The sequence below is a fragment of the Sabethes cyaneus genome, chromosome 2 (genome assembly GCF_943734655.1).
Source record: "Sabethes cyaneus chromosome 2, idSabCyanKW18_F2, whole genome shotgun sequence".
In the NCBI taxonomy this organism is placed as follows: Eukaryota; Metazoa; Arthropoda; class Insecta; order Diptera; family Culicidae; genus Sabethes; species Sabethes cyaneus.
In genome coordinates, this window is record NC_071354.1 from 21717345 (window position 1) to 21730648 (window position 13304).

Below are 13304 nucleotides of genomic sequence, written 5' to 3' on the forward strand. Positions count from 1 at the left end.
GAAGTGCTGTAGCAAAGAAAAATATTTGTCAGTTATACGAGGAGCCAATAAGTTACTTCTGCATTTTTTTGGTGTCTGGTGTGAAGAAAGATAAACTGGATGAACTAGAAAATGTCGGTATGTAGGCCAAAACTATTATGAGCCATTCAATGGCAGATGGGACTCGGCTCGCACCCACGCTCTTTCGGTTGGTACCCGAATATTTTACTAACTAAACTACTGCCCTTATATTAGGCAGTCTATTTAATATCCAATTTTGTTTTATTTTGCATGTTTCATGAAAAATGCGAAAATACAAATAAATAATAGTTAGAATCAGCTAAATTGTTTTAAAAGCATACAAATTGACAGCTAGGTCCTAGGTGAGCTATATATCAATAAAAAATCAACATTTTTATTGACCGTTATAGTTTGTAGTTTGATAAATACAACAGAAACTTTTGTATCTTTTTTTACCAATTTTTTTCCTTTTTACATTATTTTTGACACAAATTTATCCTTTACTGCAAAAAGAGCTTAAAATTTGTATCCACCGTGTCGAAGACAAATATTAAAGAAGTAACAAATTAAAATGGCTTGTCTACTGAACTAATTGAAAGGCTTTGCGGACTCTAAAAATGTATATAGCCAATAGGTTTTAGCACAAATTTGGCAGCCATTTGGTTTAAAAGCAGTTTTAGGGAATCATCTCTGAGTTTTGTCTCAATCGATAGCTATCATTGACAAAAATTTAGCATTTTGGCTACTTAGCATCATTAAATTAATTAAGAAAAATTCATAGCGTGGCATTGTTAATAGAATTATTTGACAAAGTTTCGCCGGTAGTCAATCCTAATGAAGTGTTTCGACACTTCGTCCACAAATCCCAACACAACATAAGTTTTGTTCTGAAACGTAAACTTCATTCCAGTTACTTCTCTAGTTTAGCGAGTTAAAACCGGCCCCAACTAAAAGGAACGTGCTCCCGTGTATGCTGCCGAGTTGACCCTCCGGTCGATGTTGATGCAGTAATCTAATGTGTGCCGAAGATAAAAGTAAAAACTTTGTCTCCACACACTATAAGGACGGGCAGCAAAAGGTGCTAGGTGCTAGGTACATATCCTGGCAGGCAGCCTACGCGCACGTGTGCAAGTCTGAAAGTGAGTAATTTGCTATGCAAAACGTGTTCGGCAAATGCGATTCTGCAGGATGGTCTACGTGCCGGTTTGCCTAACTCTCTCTGTCTGTCTCTAGACAGTATAGATTGTTTTCGGTTGTGTTGCTGATGACGGTTTCCCGAACAGTGAGCCCCTAGGATCGTGGTACGCTCTTCCTTAAATAAACTAACACAGAAGCAATACTCCCATTGGCGCTTCACCGGTGGAGTTAGGATATTCAGCCTCAGATTGTTTGGTATTCCGAACCTCATCGATATTTAATAGTTGCTCATCGGTAACACTTGAATGCTAAACTGGTGCTAGCAAATTGTTTCTACCTTCTATTTTTTTTTTTTGCTATGGGGCCGAATTCTACGTTCCAGTTTGGGGATTGTTATTTCTCGCCAGAGCTCATCGGCACGATATGATACGACAGTGCTGAGCTCAGTGTTTCCCCAAATACGATTCTGCTCGGCAACTAACGCCGGCTTCGGTGGGATTAATTTCTAATTTATGTTCCGTTCATGACCGAAAATTCCACACCAAGCAATTGATTTTCTGCTGTGGTGCAGCAGAAACTAACAAACAGGTTTCAGTACCGAATATAATCCCAATATTTATACGCTACGATATTGGATACCTTTATTGCTACTGCAACTACTCATATATCTATGTACATACACAAACACTCGTGTCGGAAAATCCTAATTGAGGGCGATTGGTGACTTCCGAAAACCGGCTGTGTCCTAAAATCACTAGCGATAAACGTCAGCTGAGCTTTATTTGACCTGGATCGGTTCCTCGTATAGGTACGAGCCATCGCTGCAGGAGCAGCACGTGTCTCCGTCGTCATCCATGTCACAACTGCCGGTTCCGTGGTCATTACTTACCGTGACCTCGTTTCCGGAAGTTTCGCTATAGCTATTAAGCATTTTGTCGTTCTCAGTCTCATCATGCTCGCTGATCGCCTCCTCCGGCGGCTGCTGCTGTTGCTGATTATGAAGATGATGATGATGATGATGTCCGTTCTGATGATTATGTTGATGATTATGATGATGGTGCTGATGATAGTTCCCGTTGAGGGCGTTTTCGATATTTACATGCACTTTGCGGGCGAATTTCGATCGTTGGGAAAAGCCACCGCAGCCAGTGCTGTTGCTGCTGGCGCCGCTTCCGGAACCGTCCGAGGAGCAAGTGTTGTTGAAACTTGTGGCACTTTCGTGCTCGACCCCGCCATTTTCCCCTCCTACGGTTTCTCTTGCTCCACCGCTGCTGCCACTGCCACCGCCTGCGGCGGAACTTCCGTTGCTGCTGCTGTGCTGCAGCCGGTGATGATGATTCGCCGCCTGATACGAGTCAGGAGTGCGATCCAACGGCGGATATGCGATGCCCCTCATCGGCAGGCCAGATAGTGCATCGCAACTACCGCATAATCTGTTGGGGCAGAAGAGAAAATCATTATATAGTGATAACTCAATCGAGACAAGTGAAATTGGACAGTAAAGGAGTGCTCAACTGAGCGTAGATAATAGTTTCACCATAGTCGGTTTAATTATTTCGACGTGCAACATTTTGATAGCATTTGCCATACTTAAAGTTGAATTACCTCTCAATTATGATTATAACTGGGAAACTCATATGGTAACTGAAAATGCGTAGAACTGTTTCTATGAAAATTTTCAGGGCTTTCCCCAGCAAACAATTTGCTTGGTATATCTCGGTTGCAACTGAGAAATACAAAATCACATCTGCACAAAAAAGTTATATTCTACGCCACATAAGAACATATAGACACCAAAGTGGAGGCAATATACGTGCGAAAATTTTGACAGTTATTTGCAATTCTAGCTTGCAGTTTATACAGCGGTTTTTAGAACACGCAACTTAATATATGATTAAGATATAACTTAATATTACGATACAATCATCTGCATTACTTTATAATTCACAATCATGAGTTATATAAGAGGACATGGGCGACTGAGCGATTTATTGTTCACTTTGCCTTGACATACTCTAATCAACGTGCAATTCCAATGTAATATTAACATTTAAACGACTCAATGTGACCTTTCTATTACTCTCTTGTGTTATCTGGATCACTCTTACAGTCTTCTCAAAATGAAAGCATCAAACATTCTTTTCCCATTACCTATAAACGATGAGTAGTAATAACTGTCAGTGTTTTTTGGACGTGTTCAATTTAAAATGGGTTTATCGCAGATGTGTCTGCATATTTTTCATTTAGAGTATATTCAAATATCAACATGTTTGTTTGTAATTTTCATTCGATTCTTAAATCGTGTAATCATGGACGCAAAAAGGAAATGTTTGATAAGACTGTTTTTTTTTTAATTTACGACCGTTTGATATTTTAAAGAAGTTGAAGCCACTCAAAATAAACGAAAGATTCATTTTTTCGTACCATCAAGCAATACAAGGTAACTGGATCTTGGAAAATACTCGGCAAATCTGGCCGTAAACGCACTGTAAGGTCACTGGAAGTCATTAAGGTGAAATTAGTCGTCATCGATTGCAAATTTCAAAAGTAGTCTTTTTGTTTGAAACAAAATTTCTGTTCATGAATATATACTCGCTGTGTTTGGCAAGGAAAATGCAGCAAATACATTTCTATAAGCAGAATCGCCTTTCGGGCCCAAAAATTGCTTCCGAAATTGGGCTCTCCGTCAAAAAGTAAATGGCTGCTAATTTCTTTTCGTCAAAAAGACTACAAAACTGCAACATACTGCTTCCAACAAGATTCTGCACCATCCTAGCTAGCACCAACTCGTATATCAACGTACGAAAATTATCGTAAATAACTCTTAACTAATTCGAAATCGTAACAAATGCTTGATAGAGTGGGCCCAAGTTGATTTTATATCGTATATAATGATAATAACTGACCTACATACATTCATACATACAATTCAGTATAAAATTGTATAGCATTACGAAGCGAGTTGCGCTTAATCGGATATTATCGTATATAAATACATATATGATCGTAACGCTTATAATGATTCCTAATCACGTATATCGCATCCAAAATAGTACGGATATGCCAAGTCTGCTTGTTTGATTTGAATCCTCTCGACTTCTATGCATTGGGTACCATGCTAGCCAAACTAGGGACTACTAGGCTAGGCAAACGTCACCGTAGACGTCAACGACGAAAACCAAATTATTGGCTGCTCGACTGGACTGTTCGACTGGACTGCTCAACTAGACTGCTCGACTCAACACCTCGACACGTCTGCTCGATCAAACTGCTCGACTCAACTACTCAACATGACTACTCGACTCAACTGCTCGACTTGATAGTTCGACTTGAATACTAGACTCAAATGCTCGGCGTACGACTGGAATGCGCGACTTATTTGTACGACTTGACTACTCGACTCAATTGCTCCACTAGACTACTCGACTAGACTTCTCAACATGACTGCTCGAGCAGTTGAGCCGAGCCGAGCAATCAAGTCGAGCAATCGAGTCAAACAGATGAATCGAACAGTTGAGTCGAGCAGTCAAGTCGACTCAACTTTTTTTTCGTGAAAGAACTCTCAATGCCAGGCACACTAATGATGTATTGTTACATCACGTGGCACAGTGTTGGACTCCAACCCACAAAAAACCTCACGGGCATCTGACCTTAACCCCCCGGAACTACCGTTAAGTATTACTTCGGGGGACGGTAGTGTCTGTATCCTACTTCGCACACCTGTCAAGACGTGAACCAATCCGGAGATGACGACCGTCATGACTTCCATTTCCTCACGGCCACCCCCGCAGGGTTTCTATCCAAGCTTGGTTTGCTCCGTCGCGCTCGTCACTCCATCTCCGATGCGTCTGCCGAGACTACGCTAACCGGGATCGGTAGTCTCTCCACTGTCGTTACAGTTGCAACATAATCTGTGTTACAACGCCGGTGACGGCATTCCACACGCTCTTCTAGCGACACATTGCGCTCACTATGCTCCACCGTAAGGAGTAGCATCTCCTTTCACATCACAGCAAACCGAGGACATTCAAAAACTACATGCTGTAGTGTTTCTACCGTCTCTCTGCATTCCGGGCAGACTGGCGTCGCGGCGTGCCCAAAACGGTACAGGTATTGCCTGAAGCAACTGTGACCCGAAACAAACTGCGTCAGGTGGAAGCCGACTTCTCCATGCTTCCTGTTCAACCAGGTTGACAGAACCGGTATGAGTCGGTACGTCGTTCTGGATCTTCCATCTGTCCGGGAAAATATCATCTTCTAAACATTTCTGCAGCACGATCCTGAACATATACGGGAATACTTATATTGCTGCCTTAAGAACCACGCTAGGAATCCCATCAGGACCAGGGATCTTCTTCGTCTTTAGCTGGCTATTTCATTGATGAAGACTTGCCGACCGTCAGTGCTGGCCCTCTCTTCTGGACCGTACGGTGGTGGTGGCCACATCGTAGGGGCGTGCGTCGGAAAAAGTTCCTCCACAATAACCTTCAGCTTATTCGGAACACCTCCCTAATAGTCGCAGCGCAGGACCTTTTACTTTCGCCATTACGATTCGGTACGCGTCGCCCTAGGGGTTGGCGTTAGCTTCTCGTTACAGCTCCCTGTAGCAGTAGCGTTTGCCTTGTTTTATCTCCTGTTTCAACGTAGCCCTAGCCAAGCTGAAAATCAGGTTACGCTCTTCATGGTCTCCTGGATTGCTGGTTCTCTGAACTCGTCGTCTGGCTCTGAGACAACCTGCGTGTAGGTTGCTAAGTATCTCATTCCACCAGTAAGCTGTGCGCCGGGCATTTCGTGGTTCCAGTTTTCTTGGCATGGTAGCATCACATACTCTCGCTAACATATCCGTCAACTCATGCTTTCACTGTCCACCCGGATTGCCTCAACGAACAAGTCTTTGTCAAAGGCCGTCCTCTTCCACTTTCGCTCGCAGATTCTAGCTCTGTGCATTATAACTAGATTCCGCCGGCCGATGGTATATTCAATCGCTTGGTGATCGCTGTGGGCTTACGCTTCGCAGACCCTCCAGTTCATGTTCGACATCAAACATGGGTGGGCTACCGAAGGTGACGTCGATGATTGAGTCGCGGCCGTCCTTACGAAAAGTGCTAACAGTTGAAGAAGTTGAAGTTGAAGTTGAAGAAGTTGAACAGTGCAACTTCTAGCTTAGCCAGACTTCCAACAGACTATACCCTCTGGCGTTAGTATGCCTGCTACGCCACTCCACAGCCCAAGCGTTAAAGCCTTCTCCATTAATGATTGACCTTCGCTCGACGAGTTTCTCTGTCAATGCATCCAACATTTGGTGGAACAGCTCCATGGTCCATCTTGGGGGTGCGTAACAGCTACATAGGAAGATCCCGTTGATTTTGACAATCACGAAACCTTCATACGAACTCGTAACAACCTCCTCGATGGGAAACTCGTTCTCGCCGCATTTACGGCATGATTTGGATCTAGTCGGATCTTCACAGTCCCGCGCCTGGTGCGCAAAGCCCCAGCACTTGAAGCATCTCTCCATTTGGTTGGCCACGCGAGGGATGGTTTTTAGCGCACACACTTACCACCCGACCTTGATTTTGCCCTTTTTTAGTAGCTTAGACGCCGAAATACGAATCGCCGTCGTCTGCGTTCCACCGTAAGCCTTCCTCAGCCGGATTGCCATCGGCACGTCGCACAATTCACACTGTACTTCCAGCGCGTTTCTAAGTTCTTGCTCTGTGGTGATCTCGGCCAGATCCCTGTATTCGTTCACGGTTTCTTGGGAGAGTGCTTTTACACTCGTATCATTTCCCAGCGCCTTGGCAACCAGTTTCTTAAAAGCTGCGCTTTTGATCGACGGATCCTTCCGTAGCTCAAACAGTATCTTTCCTTTTTGAATCCGTCTTGTTCTCACCTCTTTTTCACCGAGTTCCTTCAGCTCCGGGGCTTCTCGGACTTTTCAGAGAATCGCTGCGTACGAAACGTTGGCGTTCGCTTCGACAGCTAGAGCATCGCTTTAGTCTTCTCCCGCCGAGGCTTTGGTTTTTCTGCTCTACGTTTTGGTTGCTTCCATTTTGTTTCTTCCTGTCCTTCCGGTTAGCAATGAGATCCTTGAGATCCTACTACTCGCGTACGACGACGGTAGTTAAAGCAGATTTAATCCTCACCACTAACTGCTTGATCTAGGTGTGGACATTGTGTCTATCCTTAATGAGCTCGTAAAGCTCGCCAATTTTCATCCTAATCTCTACCATCCCATCTAGGGGTGCGCATCTGATTCAGTGTCATACCATGCCTTCCTTTCTGTTCTGCTGGAGGCACACTACTACTTCTACTCGTCAGTGTAAGTTTGTTTGACACTGGCGATCGTTGTAGTCTTCCACTTCTAGCGAATACATTCACCTCTTCCTTGGTGTAAAGCTGCTATTATTTTGGGTCTCTTTTGGTGTTTTCATACTCGTGGGTCCCTCCTTCGAGCCGCTATCTCGTGGTTCGTGGTCGCCTTGTTGCGATCCCATGGTTATCTATGCAAGCAGTGAGGCCATGCAAGGGTTGACTCGAATCTTTCATGGGGATCTAAGCCAGAGCCAGATCGCCGTAAATCAGGAATTGTCATCCGAACCTACTACCCCACCACCTTTGAGCTTGAACGAAACACGAAGATTTGCCAGGTTTTAACGAAACGGAGACAGACGTTGTATTATAATATTAACGCCATTTCACCAAGGTACCACCCGTGTTTACTGAGGGAACACGATATCTTAACTGTCAGCCCATACCGTCTAATACCATCTCGTCTCTAAATCCTAGCCGTAGTCAGTACACCATATTCAGGATCTTACTGGGATCGGTCCTAATGTGCCGATTAGCACTCCACGGGGGGAAGGGGGGTACAGTGCTTTAAGCGGCACTAACTCCCATTAACGAAAGTGCTTCCGAATGTTGTGGTATTTTATATAGGTTCGGTAGAGTCCACTGTCAAACCTCGCCCTCCTAGACAAACTTCCTAACTCGCAGTATGACAGGCAGTGGCAGGGATGCCACATATAATTCTGTGTTTTTTGTTGGAAAAATCTGACAATCTGTACGGCGAGGAAAAATATCTGTGCAAAAATCTGTCCAATGCAAAACAATGAGAGTGAAAGATATAGAGAGTCATTTTGCTGATCATTTCCGTCTCTTTCACTCTCATGTAAAAGCTCAAAAATCTGTTTAATCTGTGTAATGTGGCGAAAATCTGTATTCTATGCATACAGATTCTGTACAGGCGATTTCTTTCAAATATCTGTTAAACACAGAATAATCTGTGCATGTGGCAACCCTGATGACGGGGGGTCGTTAAGCCCTTGACTTACTTTCCCTGCTGCCCCTTGTCTGTCTGTCGGTCTGTCTGTCTGTCTTTCCTATTATTTTCCTGTCCCTCTGTTTCATTCTTCGTCTCTTATTGATCTTTGTTTTGCGGTAACGAAGATTTTCTAGCAGGATTATGACTATCCGTTAAAATTATTTTTTTTCTTGTAGATTAGTTTATAATTTGAGGACTGCTCTAATTTGTCAAAAATGTAGTATAGAATACATTTAGATCAAAGAAGTTTACTCACCGCTTCTGATGGTGTACAGGCAGTTCAGCAGGACCCTGCTGATGGTGTCCTAGCTGTTGGTGGTGTTGCTGCTGCTGCTGTTGATAATCTAGGAAATCTTGATGCTTTAGTCCAGCCGGCGGACCACCACCGGCTCCATTTTGGCTACCGCGCGATTGACTCGACGGGCAGCAAGAGATCGACGATGCCGACGAGGAGCTGGGCATTTTAAACGGATGCTGCGTCGTTGGCGGGGGCGGCATCATCATCATCACCTGTTCGGCACTTTTGACCGGACTGTTGTAGATTTCGTCGTTGAAGTACACTTCGCCGGGGTTGGTCAGTGCGGAAGCCGAATGCGGTGGCGGTGGAAGTTGATGGCTGTGGTGCAGGAACAGATGCGTTGGCGGCTGGGGAGGCCCCGTTGGGCTGCGCAGCTCGTTGCTGCTACTGCGGGAGGAGCCGCGTCCTAGCAGTGAGGGATCTACGTATTGATATGAGTGGTGAGCACTTGAGTGTTGCGTTTGTTGGAGGGGTTGGTTAGAGGTTGGTTTCCAAAATGAAGCAGAAAGACAGAAATAGAAAACATCGTGGTTAGATCGTGAAGGCTCGCATTAGGAGGAAGGCCCAAGGCGTACGGGGGTGTAAGCGGTGTTAGATTCGCCTGTTGTCTACTTACTTGTGGCCGCTGGACAGAGTCGAGCCACAGCGGGAACCCTGGGAGCTGGTGGTCAGTCCGACCAGCTCCGATGGATAGACGTGATTCAGATGTAGATGGTGATCTAAAGCTTGCGGAATGGGTGGTGGGTGTTCCGGTGGAGGTGGTAGGAAATCGATCCAGTTAGAGGGAGCTACAGAACGAGTTGCTAGCGATTAGTACCATAGGATATGTTTACATACACAAACCAAAGGGAACTCACTCTAAGAGAGGAGAGAAACAGAAACAACAGGCTTACCTGCGCTGTACGGCATTGCGAAGGGTTTCGGATGACCCGGACCGTACGGAATATCCGAACGAACACTGGAAGCCGCAGATGAGTAAGCTTCGTGGTTCATCGATCCACCTTGATAGGGAAGCTTGCCATTTTCCTGTGGGAAACCGTTCATTAAAACGGTAGTAGCGTACGGTGACGGGTTGTCAGGGGACTGGAAGGATGCGGTAATTTAAAAATAATCTTTTGAAAATTTTTTGGGTATCTCGGTCTTACCTTCCGACAATTATAAAACGAGGTGATACTCCTCGGATCAACTTCCGCGTAGTCGGTTCCAACATCGGTATAGTTGGAGGGATTTTGTGATCCTTCCAACAGTTTCATCTCACTCAAACCCGAGTCTTTATCGGTGTCTGTCGATCGCCAACCTCGGTCGATCCAGAGACAATCCTTTCGCGATATATTCATGCTCGCCAAATCGCCGGTCGTGATGACCGGCACAGTGGCAATAGCTTTGCTCATGCTTTGACGCTTTTTGAAGAAGATAATGGCACCGACGACGGTGAAGGTCAGTATGATCAGCAGCGCGAGTGCCACGAAGATCACAAACCAAGTTTCGTGCATAAAATTGTGCTGCCGATAGCCTCCGATGTCGCTCAGTGAGTTGTGAGCCCGTGGAGGAGCAATCACGTGGGCAGGATCCATCACCAGATAGGCAGGTTTCGAGTACGGTCCAGCTCCTACGCGGTTGTATGCGACGATCTGAGCTCGATAGGTCGCTCCCGTTGTGAGGTTGTTTAACATGACCGAGGTTGTAGTGGCATTCAGTGTCATCGATGCGAGCGTCTTGGAAGAGTTGCCGGGTTTCACCTGAAAAAAATCGGTTTAGATTCGTCGCCGATTGTTCGGGGAGGTTTGGACTTACCTGGATTTTATAACCTAGTAGAATTCCGTTCTGATGCTCTGGCGGTGGTGGGGACCACCGAACCCAACCGGCCGTTAGATTTAGCATTCCGGTTTGAATGTTAACCGGAGCAGCTGATGGGGCATCCTCCAATGTTTGCACCATCTTCGAGTTACTCGGTTGTCCTTCCACGTTTTTGAAGTACGGAGTCAGGAAGAATTCATACCGGGTAAATTTGTTCAAACCCGTAATCAAATGCGTTTCGGCTGCATTGTTCGGAATGGTCAGCATACTGTACTTCTGTGAATTTGAACCCAAATCACGATACCGTACGTACAGCCCTTCGATGTACTCCTCGGTGCTCGATATATGCAGCTGCCATTCCAACCGGACCGAGCTTGAGCTCATGGCAACCACATCGACCAGCTCGAGAATCTAAACGGGACGGAATAATAAACCGGACGACAGTCGGTTAGTGGAGTGAAATGAATTATGAACTAAGCTCGGAAATGAGTGTGTGGATTGATATCAAACGGTAGATAATTTGCAATCAACACATACCGGGTTGATTTAAAATGCAAATTAGCTCGGTCTAGAACTAGATTTCCGGATCAGAGATGAATTCAATTAGTCTCCAGTATGGATTGGTAATAAATCATGGCAAATCGCAAATTTCTTCCGCACCATTTGGTGTTGTGTTCTTCGATTCGGATTAGTAAGTTATTCGAATAATCTTTTTTGAATAATCTTCCTGGTTAGATACTTGTTTTTTTTCCAAAGCTTACGAACACAAGCATAATTGTGTAATACTACAATTATAATTACTTATTATTTATCAAAATCACTAAAAGTCTCATCAACTTAGGAATGTAAAACCAATCAACAAATTACTTTCAATAAGCATACTTTTGGCAAAGCAACTAAGCAGTTCCTCTAAACTCTCATACTGATTTAGCGCTGCCAGTGAACACAAACCGGGACAGGCCCCTTCGTTCGGAACAAATTTATGCCCTTTTAATTCATCCAATTTAAACCCCGTTCTGGGCAATATAAATTATCGGCATTAGACTGGCAAATGCTGGTCTGCACCCAACAGACAGCGACAGCGAGAAGAGCAGAGCAGTGCAGGATCTTCTTTTCTTCGTGTTACTTTATCCGAGTAAGACTCTTCGGAAACCTCTTGGTTTTTCCGCTTCCGGCGGTCCCGTTTTCTTTCCGTCGTCGTCCGTCGCGCTGTCTTGACTTGCATTAGCTTTCATTATCATAAAATAGGGATATTTCTTCGAATTCGCGTCGACTTTTTGCCCTCCACTCGGTGTGGAAGAAGTGAAAAACTACCCTCCCCGTCGCTGTTCCCCCACTCCAACATTCCGGCATCCAACTTACTGCTTGGGACGCCTGGGAGAGACCGCACGTTATCTACGTCGGTGTCGGTAGAATGAAATATTAAACTCACTCTACCGTGCCGAGAAGCAAAAGTTCTTATCCGTATAAAATTTACTAACTATATTGGTTCCACCATCTCGCCCAGCGACTGCGAGAATCTTCACTAAGGTCGCAGCGAGAGAATTTTCTTAATTTTCGACAAAATTGATTGGAAATTTTCCGCCCCCAAACTAACTTCTTCTCGACTGCTGCGGTTGACTGCGCATAAATTAGTGCCGCTCATTTCAGTGCCGGCATTTTACCCGAAAAGCTTCGCTACTTACCTTCCCATTCAGAACCATCCGGGCGGCTTCCAGCTCTTCCGGTCTCGTGACGCCATCGTCGGCGGAAAGCGTCCGGATCACGTTGGAGGGCGGTGACGGGGCGGAGTAACCGTATGTGTTTTCCGCCCGAACCACGAAGATGTACGCCGTCGACGGTGAAAGATTGGTTATCTGTGGGGATTAAACAACAACGTGTGAGTTTAAACGGAATTTGATTTGTGGTGGTTTTTAGTTTTTAAAATTAGGACCAAAAACTTACCGTAGCAGTGTTTCCCGATAGGCGACTAATTGCTCGAATCCAGCCATTTTTCTCATCGGGGCTGTAATATTCCAGCGTATACCCGCTAACAGGATTGTTTCTAAGTTTTTCCTGCATCGCGCTGCCTCCACCCCCGCCGACTCCGGTTCCGACTTTAGACCAGACGAGCGTAACGTTACTGTTGGTGATGTTCACTGCTTTCGGCATGGAAGGCGCGGCCGGAAGTAGGTCGGCATTGTGGGACCGATGGAGCATTGCCGATAGATTTTTCTCGACCTAGATTTTGCCGACCACGACGAATGCGATGATAAAAGATGAAAGACAATAGACAACACATGAAAGCGATTTGATGTGCGCCAGAGTGGGCTTAGGTTGAGAAAACCGCAACCATCAACCGTTCTGGTTCTGGGAATCGACGGACAAACACTCACTACACTGACTGGGTTTTGCCGGCAATCAGCGCAGCAGATGAAAAAGCTGTCCACGTTCCCCGGGAAGGAAAAGGGTAATGATAAGAAGCGCATCACTACTTACCAGCAGATAGGCACTCCACGCGGTTTCGCCTTTCTCGGAATAGGCCACGCATGTGTACCAATCGGAGTCCTCCGGTTGCAGATCTGGAAAAAAGAAGGAAGCGGAAAATAGGCAGAATGAGTCAAGGATGTATGTACTAACTAGTGCCTCTGCTGGAGTGGTTTTGAAGTGGATGCTTTTGTTCTAACAAATAGCTGGAGAATGGCAAGTATTCTCCAACTGCAGATGGGTGGGACGACAGAAGGTTACAATGTTTGTACAGTAGCTTTG

General features: G+C 45.2%; 1 protein-coding gene across 1 annotated transcript in view; it reads right to left on the bottom strand.

Moving 5' to 3' along the window:
• Positions 1 to 1915: 1915 nt before the first annotated feature.
• The window catches only part of LOC128735179 (roundabout homolog 2-like), a 144403-nt gene continuing 133014 nt past the window's right edge, over positions 1916 to 13304 (bottom strand). The window contains exons 7-15 of the mRNA XM_053829674.1: positions 13035 to 13117; positions 12501 to 12776; positions 12242 to 12412; positions 10554 to 10967; positions 9905 to 10498; positions 9653 to 9842; positions 9376 to 9547; positions 8718 to 9206; positions 1916 to 2570 (exon numbers count right to left, since the gene is read on the bottom strand). Of these exons, the coding sequence (XP_053685649.1) occupies positions 1916 to 2570; positions 8718 to 9206; positions 9376 to 9547; positions 9653 to 9842; positions 9905 to 10498; positions 10554 to 10967; positions 12242 to 12412; positions 12501 to 12776; positions 13035 to 13117 (3044 nt within the window). The remainder of the gene's footprint in view (positions 2571 to 8717; positions 9207 to 9375; positions 9548 to 9652; positions 9843 to 9904; positions 10499 to 10553; positions 10968 to 12241; positions 12413 to 12500; positions 12777 to 13034; positions 13118 to 13304) is intronic.